At 38.2% G+C, this 12514-nt stretch overlaps 1 protein-coding gene across 1 annotated transcript; it reads right to left on the minus strand.

Moving 5' to 3' along the window:
• Window positions 1–410: 410 nt before the first annotated feature.
• On the minus strand, window positions 411–11609 carry LOC143345659 (mannosyl-oligosaccharide alpha-1,2-mannosidase IA-like). The gene is given in 8 exon segments (XM_076773023.1): window positions 411–785; window positions 2951–3145; window positions 3426–3601; window positions 3901–4122; window positions 8127–8219; window positions 8222–8339; window positions 10868–11047; window positions 11586–11609. Coding segments are annotated over 8 exon segments (1131 nt in total). The 3' UTR covers window positions 411–662.
• Window positions 11610–12514: the final 905 nt, after the last annotated feature.

The following is a 12514-nucleotide window of genomic DNA, read 5'->3' on the forward strand; positions in this document are numbered from 1 at the left end:
TACAAGCTCTCCCAGAGACAGTAACTTTCTCCATTCGTAGCATGTATCAATATCCTTTGTTATTTAAGAGTTATGTAATCTTGAATAAAATAGATTTGTTACAAGGGGTGGCTTCTCGCTTAAAGTCGTAAAGTGTTAATGAAATACGACACCGGACCTTAGATCGGAAAAACGAACAATCTGTTTGAAATTTGATTAAAATTGCCCGACATTTGGCTATATTTCCCTGTTAGATAACATCCGTAACGCCGCCGCCGTTCCCTATTACCTCGTTTTACCTAAACTAATTATTTATCCGTATCAACCGCGCGGCAACGTGCGACTTTGATCGCTCGACGTCTCGAGACGAGACCTCGCGTTGCCATTCTGTTTCTCCCATTTGTCACGTGTTGCTGTTTCCTCCATTGTTCTCTGATGAGTGTCGCATAAACGTTGTGTTTTCTGACTCTCTTCGTCCTCATGTAGCCACTTTATCCCGCCGTGCACTGTCGTACCCCTATTTTATTCCTTTTCCTTTTGTTTTGCCAGACTATTTTTGGTTACTCCTGTTCCGGTTTCTCGAGTTCGGTCTCCTTTTGGCGCATCTGACGATGCGATTCTCGGTGTTAAGAATCTTGTCGCGTCGGCGCATTGCTTTTACGTATCGTGAGACTTCGTTGGAATTATAAAGAAGGAGATGGCCGGTAAAAAGGATTGCCCCTGATGGGAAGCATGTGAGCCTCGGAGTTGAACACCCAGTCGTCCAAGTTTATGAGGTCGTCGTCGCTGAACAGCAGGTAGAGGTACTGCGAAAGATCAGAATAACGATCTCAGTAATCACTTCCTGAGGTTTCATTCATTCATTTCCTAACGCTTTCAGTAATCTAGAACAGAGATTATCAAAGGGGAGCATAAGGCTCTCGACAGGACACGTTGATTTTCACCGCAAATAATGCAAGAAACTGGGTAGTTACAACATCGAAACATATTACCAAAATATTACAGTGATACTGTGTATAAATGAAAACATGATACCATTGTGTTACAAGAGTGATTCATCAGACTAGTTAATCATCTTAATGCTTAAAAAGCGCGTAAACCAGTACAGAACAATCTTCAATTTGACAAAGGAATGTACAGCATTGAAAAATTTTGAAATTTGGTATTGCGCGATGTATTAAGTATTTTTGTTATGTTCATCCATTTAATATCGAAAGAAATTGCGAAACATTTAACAACAAGTCGCTAAAGTTGGTTTTAGGTACAATAGTGATTTGACAAATAAACGTAGTAATGAAAAAGTTCGTTTTTTTACGCGTTATAGATATTCCCCCATCAAGTTGTATTATTCTATTTCCATACATTGTGGAATTGGCAGAGTTAATGGGAATTAATGGACGGTTGATTCATTTGCATTGCAGAATCGATGGAAAAGTGTAGTCAAAGCTGCGGAAGAACGTTGTACCTCGAAAACTCATATTCTGCTGCAGTAGTATAACACAGTTTTCGTCAGCCAACCAGTTTTTCTAGTCTCTGATTGCATCCAATGCTAAATACAATTTTGAATAACAATTGAAACAGTAATACTTTCGATATTAATTCTTTATAAAAACAAATAATGGTTTATTGTTATCGTAAACAGAAACTTGACAGGGGTCAGAGTATGTCTACTAAATATATTTAAATATTTTATCACTCGTTCCTATACATTTTTCAACGTAATCTACGACCTTTTATCCCTGGAATAAACATGTTAACAATGTTGTTTCAGACTCCGGCCATTTTTCTTGGTTACCGAGATAGCAATTCGCGAAGAATCTTGGAAGCTTTAAAACATCCTGGCGATCTTGGAAAAGCGACGGTTTAATGGGATTCCTGGAAGGTCCAGTGGGATTCGGACAGTAATCAACTACGCATTAATGAGTGAATTAACTTCCTAACATACTCGCCGTTATGGACGATAATGACTGTCTACGTTCAGGTTCGCGTTCCCATTTTGTAGCTTGCCGACGTTGCTCGATGAGTTTAATCGTTTCCCGCCGCGTAACGTTACAAAAACCACGGCTGCTTTATAGGGAAGTTAACGAGCTTGATTCGCATTCAAGACGATGCGATCTTGAACGTTGCAGACTTTGCGAAATATGGTAAAAAAAATGTTACATCGACGCGTGAGTTGTTAGCTCAGCTGGAGGTCGAACAAAACTTCACGGGAAGCTAATTCGTTGGATGCAAAACTGGTAATTAACCATTGATAAAATCGACGGAACAGTGTCGACTAATTAAGGGAGGGTTGTTTAATTTATATCGGTCAGTTTAACACATTCGTGCCGGATGACACGTATATATTTTACCAGATTTTTCGCTCTCTCGTCTTAAAATAAATTAATATGATAGCTCAATTTCTCCTTAAAAATGTCAGGAAAGATGGTTTACAAGTTAGAGTAATTAAGAATGCATTTGCAACTTGTTTTATTTCGAGTCGAACAGATTAGCACGAAGATATTCCCTTGATTTTAGGAATGGTCGAAAGTCGAATGGCGTTGAGTTTCAATAGTATGGCGGATGACGTAAAACACAGAGATCCAACTTCGCCATTGTCTCTTTGGTGGCTCGTGAAGCGTGAAATCTAGCATTGTCGTGTCCCGTCAAACTTTTCTCCTTATGCTTTTGAATTCATCTCGATTGTTCGCTCAAAATAAAATTGTAAGAGAGACTGTCTGGATCGATGAGACGAAGTATGGGTTCCTTGGTGACAGTTTCAAAGAATTCAAATGTTGACGGCTATGCAAAATTGTGAACATTGAAACCCTAGCAATATATTTTAAATAACTTTACTCAAATATAAAAAGAAACTGAATCTTATCATAGTTCCACAGAAAACTACCCTTTTGAAACAAAGTTAAGGGTGTGGTTGCGTTGTTTTTCGCTCGATCCACGTGCATTAAAAAATAAATTAATAGCGCGCTCGTACCTTCAGAGTCTTGGCGAAGAAGTAGCTTTGTTGAACGTCGTCTTGTGGCGGATCAATCACGTAAACGTTGTGAAGTCCAGTGAAACCTCCTGGAACGCGACAGTATTTCTCCAACGCCTGGACCGCCTCACACCCCCACTCGCGGTATTTCGGGTCCTTTGTCAGCCGTCACATCACGAAGTACGATTCAAACGTCTGAAAGATAGATATTTTACTCCACGGAATTTGACCAGCAGACCGTATTTGCTCAGTGAGAGACGTAAAAAATTAAGGATTGAATATTTTAGTTTCCGTTCCTGGCTGGGGAAACACCAGAAAATAACATCAAAACGTTACTTCCTAGTTTGTTTGACCTAGGGCGTTTATATTCTTGTTTCTTATTTAGAATATGAAACATATTTTACAGCTGGAAGGAAGAAAGGAAAAAAAGAAAACGCGAAATACGTTTTATTTTTTAAACTTTTGAGAAACTTACTTCCGGTCGGAAGATATAATATTTCTCGCCGTTCTTTAAGCTCCTCGCTTCATTACCCTCGATGAAATGGAAAGCTTCCGGTCCAAGTTTCAGACTTTCCAGACCGGCGGCTATCGACATATATCTGTCAGACATTTCGTTTTCCATTGTTTTGGCACCTAATGCGAACATTCCATCTGGAAACAGACATTTCTTACGGTTCGAAACCAGTAACGCAGGACGAGCCTAACAGTTATTTATTTCACGGAGCCTATAGTTAATTTCTGATACGATGATTTTTAATCGGAAGAACTACCGTCGCTATGATAAACAGATATTGAGTGGTCGCTACTGTATCTAGTCGAGAAAAACGAGTGAAAATAATCTCGCAGGTCGAAAAGATATTTCGCGAAAATACCAGCGAAGCAGAAGTATTAAAAGTAAGCGAAGCTGAAGTATTAAATGGAAAAGTAAGAGGATTTCTGTTAAAACTCACCAGCGAAACATGCTAGATGGCCCATTTTATGGTCTAGCCTGTCGTATTTCAGATCCGATACATAAAGCAGCTTTCCGGGTGACGTTTGGATCATGTGTTGATCTATCGCTGCGATCGCTTCGTCGTACACTTGACGGGCCTCGACGTCCTCCTTACCCGACTGAATCCAAGCTTTCAGCAGGTACTCGTAGAAGCTGTCGCCAAGTCCTCCCGACATGTGATCTATATTTGACGAGAAAATAGTTTTCTTAACCGATTTACTACGGGGAACCGTGTTAACGCCAACGCTTTTTCGAGAAAGGAACGTGCTGTATCGCAAACAGCTGGAAACATAAATATGTCATCGATGCTTATATTCGACAGTGGCTTGGGCAGCGATATAAACGGGTTTTCAAATTGAAGTAAAATGAAAACTACATAACATAATTCGGTGCTCATTTTATGTACGTTCGATGACATAAAATATTGTATTACAGTGTCATTGAACACTAAACCTTCCACGATAGGTCAAATGACTGGTTGAATAATTTATATTATTTTGTAAAAACACAGACAAAATTTGGTATTAAATTCTGATTTGCTTTCGACGTAAATAAGAAATATGTACATAGCAAAGATAAAAGGAGAGAATCTTCAGTTTCCACTATCTTAAAACAGTCTAATAACGTGTATTAAAAATAATTAAACATCACCGGTAGGTTTAGTGTTAAATGACCACCACGAATACGATGATGCAAAAAGCTTTCTACAGAATGAGAGCGAAGGTTCATCGAATTCGTAATTTTATTAAAGATCACAAAAGTCTAAAAAATATTTCATAAAATAATTAGAGAGGCAGTACCTGTAACCTTTTTCATGCGGTGTTTTTTTTTCAGAAATATACAATTCAATGGTTCGCGGGACTATTCACTCGATCTAACGCAGGAACCGCTGATCTATTTATCGTTCGCGACGCCCCTCTAGATTGCCAGTTACAATTGCGTTCGTCGGAGGAAGCTGATTTTGTGCTTCCTGCGATGAAAGCGAAATCATATTAATAACGTCGAGCCGGATAACGAAGGAGGACCGTCTGTTTTCGAAGATATCGCCGGACGAGTGCGCGCCAGTGATCGCGAAGGATGCTTCATTATGACAACGAGCAGCGAAATGGTCGGCCACTTGGGTAGCAGAACGTCTCCGCGGTTCTTCGAAAACAGGAAAGACCGCCGGTACTGTGATTCGCCGTGGATATCGGCGAGGTTTTTGTACCGGGAAGAGGGCTACTCCGACAACTCGTCTGAGAGCCAGCGGGACAAAGAGGAAAGAGCTCGAGCAGTTTTACTCTCGCGACTTTTCTATCCCCTCGTTGCGGGAAACGTCGAGTACTTTCGTTTTCCTCTTTCCACTGCGTTCGCGGGTCGCTGGCTAGAAATGAAATCCCGTGCTAGGAAAAAGCGCGATTACGGATCGAAACGAACGGACGAAATAAATTAAATTCGACGGACGAATTTGTTGTGTGTTTGTTTGTTTTGTTGTTTTTGGCCGAGTCAATGTTTCTCGCTAGTAATGAGCGTGTCAGTTTTTTTCTGTTCATTTTCGTTTCCTCGGATTTTTTACACGGTTGCCCGCGGGGTAATGATTTTATCGAGAAGTTCGGTGTCTCTTGTATTCGTCAATGTTTGAGCATCGCGTGTTTTTTGAAAGAAAGCTTTTTATCCAATAGGAAATTTTTAATTTTCAATAGAAATTCATGAAGCCCGAGTCTGACATCAAAAAATAATTAGTTTCAGGTGTTACGTCTTTTTTTACGAGCAAACTGATTACTGTGATTGAAATTGGCGTGGCCAGTTTAAAGGAAGCCCGGAACACGTTGCCGCGGCGCTCTTTGAAATTTATATCATGGTGTTTTCGTTCGTTACTTTTTCGTACGTGTGGTCGGGACAGTGAAATCGAAACGCGGGAACTGCGAGTAACAGAAATTGAAATGCGAGCGTCTCGGTGAGGGGGCTTGCGAGATGAAACGAGATGCTCCTGGATGCGGTTGAGGCACGCGAGAATCAAAGAGATGCAAACTCGTTTAAAGGATTCGTGAAAACTGAATCCCAGACGAGGAACTCCAACTACTTCTAAATCTCAAGTTTAGGGTTTCGAAAGTGCATGCGGTGTGGAGAGACGAGGGTTTCAAAATCACAGCGGTGCACGTCAGGCACAACACCTTACGAGAAAATTATGTATTTTTCCGCAAACGCAAGTGGAAATGATGAGCAATAGACAGACGTGTTGGTCGAGTCGTAAGCAAACACATACGTTACGAATTTTCACAATCGATATTTTTCCAACATTACTTAACACTAAATCTACCGCAACCGGTCAAGTGACCGATTTTAAATTTTGTTCAGAATTTCTAACACACAATATTATTTCAGCGCCATTTAACTTCACGACTTTTCTTATAGTATACGTACAATGAATTTTACAATATTCACTTCTATTCTTATTGTTTGTTTTTTAAAAAAGCTATGTATTCTGTCTTGCCTACTAAGACCGCTCAGCCGACCGTTTGAATGATTTATATTTTTTTATAAGAAACTGAACAAAGTTTGATACCTAATTCTGGTTAGCTTCCGATGTGAATAGGAAATATATCTATAGCAAAGACGAAAGGAGAGAATCTTCAGCTTCCACTGCCTTAGAACGGTCTAATAACGCGTATTAAAAATAGTTAAACTTCAGACGCGAGCAGTTTCGAAGCTACTAGAATTTTCTTCATGATTGAGTCACCGTTAAAAGCGGTAAAGCTTCCTCTTTAAAATGGTTTTTTGTTTATGTCGATCCGACTTTTCATTTTCGAGATATCGTAATTTATGTAAAAGGGTAGTATTCTTCATTTGACTATCGCTGTCTCCGTTTAACGCGTCGCATCGGACCTCCTTCTCGCACGTTGACACACTGACCGAGTGACCGAGTGACGTAACGTTTACTATTTACTACGAGTACGTGCGGTCAATGGCCTTGACAAGGCCGTAGTAAACAAACGCTTCGGACCCTTATATCTCCGTAACTAGCCATCGCATCGACGCGAAACTAAAATCACTATATCTCCGGAACTAATAAAGCTATCGACTCGTACAAACGCTCATTTTAAAGAGCATTTCATCCTCTACCTAACGATTATATCACCTACTATAATTTTTACTGTCTTCTATGTTTATTTTCACATTTACTTTGGCGCTATATACCTAAAGAAGTTTCAACAATTCTTATTGATTATATGATTGGTGTGCGATAAAACTTGATTACAAATTGTTTATTTAACTCAAAATGAATTGAAATTTCTATACCCGATGTTTGCATAATTATTATGCCATTTCTTTCGTAAATAATTGTTTTTAACTACGGTATCGACTTGAAAGAAAATTTGTTCTCAAGAGTGTTTTATCTTCCATCCGATGAAAATTACTAATTTACTAATACTACTAAAATACTAATGCACGTTTAGAGTAAAAGTATTGAATATTTTTGTGCAGATTCTTAAAATTCAATGCTTTAAGAAAAAATATGCGACATAAAAGCGAATGATATCTTACGAATACATTTCAAAACACAACTTTCTATACATATAATGGAAAAATTAGAAATACGATGCCTCATAAAAGAGAAAAAGAAATACTGGTTGTTTGATCGGTCATGGTTGGAATGGGTATACATGAAGTGCTGGTAGGTTTGGTGTTAAAAAATTACCTAAGTGCGTATATTTCTCGACGTACAAGTCAAATTAATTTTTTAAATCTCTCCTCTGTCTAAGCTATTATTTCCATATACGTCGTATAGATTACTCGTGGTTCAAGCATGTGTCTCTATATAGCGTTACACTAAATTGTCATGCATATTTTTTTGTATACGCGTAGGTTAATTTTAAAAGATAAGAAACATACTTGATGCTCAAGAGAAAATGTTATGTATGACGTGAGATGTGGATGCGCCTTTGGACGCGACATGAAAACGGGGCCTCCCGGCTTATTGCGCGTGCGCTCGAGCGACAAACGAACGAAAGAGAGAAAGGTTGAGGGATTGAAGAAGAATGCGGGATTGTTGGATAAATGTAGTCCATAGTATTTTATACTATAATAATTACAAATATATATATCAAAATCAAAGGAAAGAATGTGTGTTTAGTATCACCCTTCACCCGGAAAGTATAATAGAAAACAAATCTATAATCAATTTGTATTGTTTTGAAAACTTACGTTGTCCCCATTTTCCAGTCCTAGGGTGGATATAATTCGGATAGAGTCCCTTCGGTTTTTCCAGATTCATCAATAGTTTCCTAACGTTCTCGACTTGCTTTTGAAGACCAAATTGCCAGTGATGTCGCTAAGGTAGATAAATTCCAGATGCATCGTGCCAATTTCGGACAGTATGCTGCACCCGCTGCTCGCCCATCCGTAATTCTTGCTCGCCTGTAAATTTCGGCGAAATTTTGTTTCGATTAGTCGACGAAAAAATTCCGTTGAAACCAGTATCGAATGGGAACCAATTAAATGAAAGAACAAAGACGGCCGACTTCGTTTACATTATAGACGTCTCACTGTTGTGAAACAAACTCGCTTTGCCTTTTCTTTCCGAGACAAATATTCGCTGCTTGTAAAATTACGGTTACAGTCTTGTTGATAATGACAATCCTCGGTGGTTGCGCAGAAATAAATTGAATTTCCCGGGAATTCAAAGAAAAAAGCTTTGAATCTTGCGAGTGGACTTTATACGAGTGACAAGTGCAAAAATTACACTCGGTTAGAAATAGTAATAATGGTAATCATAATCATTAATCAAATAATCATCATGAAGATTAATTAATTATTTATTGAACATCTACCGTACTAGTTTTTATTAAGTTTTTATTCGTGTTTTAAAAGATACACAGCGACTATAAATTAATTTTGTATTTAATTTCAATTTTTGAAATTCACCTTCAAACATAACTTCACGAGAGTACCTACTTTTTACGTGTTCCTCTTTAGCCAAAGAAAAAGTAATTTTATATTTCCGAGGATGCTTAAAAGTTACTGCAAAATATAACGGAGGAGGTCTTTAATTATTTCTCTGCGAGCAAGCTCCCACCGTTAGGTTGATATGAAAGATAGGAAATCCAATTTCAACGTTTATTTAATGCACCGTGAAAGTGTAAACTCGTTGGATATGGTCCCCAACGCGAGAAAAAAAACGGTTCCTGCTGGATTTCCATTCGCCTCCGAGTTTTTGCGGCGGTGCAACGCTCCGCGGGAAAACGAAATGAGCTGTCGAAGTAGACAGTCGTATCGTTCATGGAAAATTGCGCGAAAGGGGAAAGAAAGCGAGGAAAGAGCGAAATCAAACGAAAAGAGCGATGGGGAAAAGTACGTTTGAAGTCGAGGATTCGCGAAACCGTAGGCAGAAAACGCGAGAGGAAGAGTATTACAGGAACAGCGAACATAGATAAAGACAATCAGGGAAAGTGCGAACAGGAAGACGAGAAAATGTGAACATCAAAGAGAAACGTTAAAAGATAAGAGCGATACAGCAGAAGAAAGAGAGAAGCAAAAAGAAAGAGTAGTCGAAAAAGGCTCGAAACGGTGGTGTTAACCAGAGTTGGACAAATTTTACCCACGAATAACGAATACAAATTTTAGATCCATTCGTAAACTAATTTCGTTAAATAACTTTCGTCAACGATTGTACTTTACATTATTTTCCAATCGAACCCAAATCCTTGTAGAAACCTTCCAGTGACAATATAAAAACTGTTATTATTCTTCTCGAACGTAGAGTAATTTGAAGGGTTTATTTCTGAACGCAAATCTTAACAAATGGGGAACGATCAAAGGAAAAGACGAACGGTAGAGAAGAAAGGGGGGAAAAAGATGCAGAACAGGCAAAGTGACCTAGGCAACGCCTTCCACGGCATCGTTTCTCGTCCAATTAAGAATTTGCATATTAATCGCGGCCTATCGCTTTGGAGAGCGTGACTTGACGGAATCGTTTCAATAAAACTCGACGAATACAACGATGTTCTCGTTTCTAATGTGCGCGCAAAAACCACCGGGGTTTCCGCCTTCTCTGTACAATCTTCCCGACTCTTTTTTCGTCCCCGTGGGCATATGCATTACAGGCGAAAAAAGAAACGACTTTAACGTAACACCTTGTTTTCTTCGTCGAACGAACCCGAGATTCGCATGATTCGAATTTTTTGTGACTTTTTTTGGAAAACATTCCTTCACTATATTGAAATTATATTTGTTTATTTTCATTGACAATGTTTTTGACTGCCCCTAAAGATACATTGAATATTGAATATTAAATATTAACACTTTCATTGCCACGTCACCCGTATATGGGTGACAATATTTACCATTATGATACTAAAAAAATTAATTCTCAACCTAAGACGTTGAAAAAAATAAATTTTGACAAAATTTATGAATTTTAACAAGGTTACAAAAATAAGTACTGAAACAAAAGATTGTGTTGCTTACAATGATCTAAAATCAAAATTTTACTTTTGCAGAATATTATACAGTTTTGATCTGGCAGTGAACGTGTTAAAATCGCTTCATTCCGAACATTAAACAGATTGAATGCAAAAAAATTAAATTGGTAAAACGTTTAGCCTGAATGCAGAACATTGAACTTTTGATTGTGCTCAGTTTCTAACTTTTCCGAGTTCGTTTTTAACAAGCGAGGATCAGTTCAAAGTACGTACATTACGACAACTATGTAAAATTTACGGACTCTGAAGAAAAAGACGCTAAAAAGAAGTTACTTTTGGACGGTCTTGCATGTAATCCACGACAAAATCTCACGGTCGTTGAGAGGAATTTCCCTGGCGACCCTTTCGCCGTAAATGTTTTCGCCGTGTAAATTTCGAGCCGCAATTCCATCAGAAATAATTAACATTAAAACATGCTGGCGTCGACGTCGAGGCCGATGCGAAACCACGAAATCCCAGACTTACCCCGGTATGGAGATTGATGAGAGAATGAGGAATTCCGGTTTCCGTCTGGAAAGCGGGCAACATCCGTTCACCAAGCTGAGCCGCCTTATCCTGGAACATCACGTCCCCGGTGAGAACGTAACAGGCTAGCAGGCTTCCCATGAAACGAATGTTTGTCTCGAACAGAGATATCTCGGAATTCTGGAAAAAAGGAGAAAAAAATTATTGCGTTAATCCTCATTCATCTTCGTCACTCGGAGTGAAGTTAATTATGCAGGTCGCTCTCAGCGACGAAAATACAGCTGTACAGATGCAAATTAAATGTATCTATATCGCCTTACAACGTTTCATATTATTTCGATACTTTGAAATTGTTTCAATGCTTATATTTAAGATATTCAAGAGGTCAGGGTAGCTCAACGTATTGCAGCAGCCTCTAAAGATTATTTTTAAATAAATGTTATTTATGTTAAAAAAATCATGATTAAACTTTATAGTGTCTTTTCTTTAATAAAATATTAATAATATTTTACAATAATACGTCAGCGTCGAAAAATCCATATACATGATAAAACATTACTGAAAACCATTAACAAAGAGAGAGGGATCTGAGTTGCAGCGCACACCTGAGTCCGGGACCGGTTTTATGTGCGATGCAGCATGGATTTGCGAAGTCAGTTATTGTGATTGTCTTTTTGTACGTTCGTATACTTTTACCTTGTTTGTTGTACTAACTCACGTTGCTTACATTTCGTTCGGCCATCTCTTTGAAAACAATCTGTACGTGATATTGGACATTCTGCTGAGTTCGTTCAGCTTCCAACTTCAGTATTTGCCTTTGTAATTAAAAGACTACATATTTTATATGTGGGTTTATCAAATTTTATTAATAAGTAAACCATTTTCATACTGTATTTACGATTCTTATTTTAATTTCAAACAGGAAATTCGTCGAACAAGTAAAATTATGCAATATAGTATTTCTCAAACTAATTCCTTAGTTTGTTTTACATTTGTCATACAAATAATTCCTCGCTATTTTTAAACATCTTAAATATTGTACGTGCAGTCTGTGAAGGGTGTTCGGCCACCCCTGGAAAAAATTGTAATGGGAGATTCTAGAGGCCAAAATAAGTCGAAAATAAAAAATACCAATTTGTTGATGGAGGCTTCGTTAAAAAATTATTAACGTTTAAAGTTCCGCACGTACTAAATTTTTTTCTCAAAAATACGCAGGATTTCAGGGGTATATCAATTCACCAAAACTGGTTGTAATTGATCCCCGCCATCAAAAATAATTTTTCCAGAGCGATTTGAAAAATTTTTTAATTTAATTTTTTAATAATTTTTCAACGAATCATCAGTCAAGAAATTGATATTCTTGATTTTAGTCTTATTTTTGCCTCTAGAATCTCCTATAAAAATTTTTCCAAGGGCTGGCCGAACACTCCGTAGAAGCTCTTAAATTATTGGACTCTTCCGCGAGCAAAACGACGTATAAACATGTAATATTTTAATTATATACAGCGGTGCTCGCGCACGTCTAGGAATACACGCGACATGCAAATACATAAAAATTCTAGTACGATTCTTTATAAAGTTCCGGAACACTTACAAGTTGGACGCGGAAGTTCTAGCATTTGGTAAAACTTTTCTACTGTAATTCCC

The sequence above is a fragment of the Colletes latitarsis genome, chromosome 9 (genome assembly GCF_051014445.1).
Source record: "Colletes latitarsis isolate SP2378_abdomen chromosome 9, iyColLati1, whole genome shotgun sequence".
NCBI lineage: Eukaryota > Metazoa > Arthropoda > Insecta > Hymenoptera > Colletidae > Colletes > Colletes latitarsis.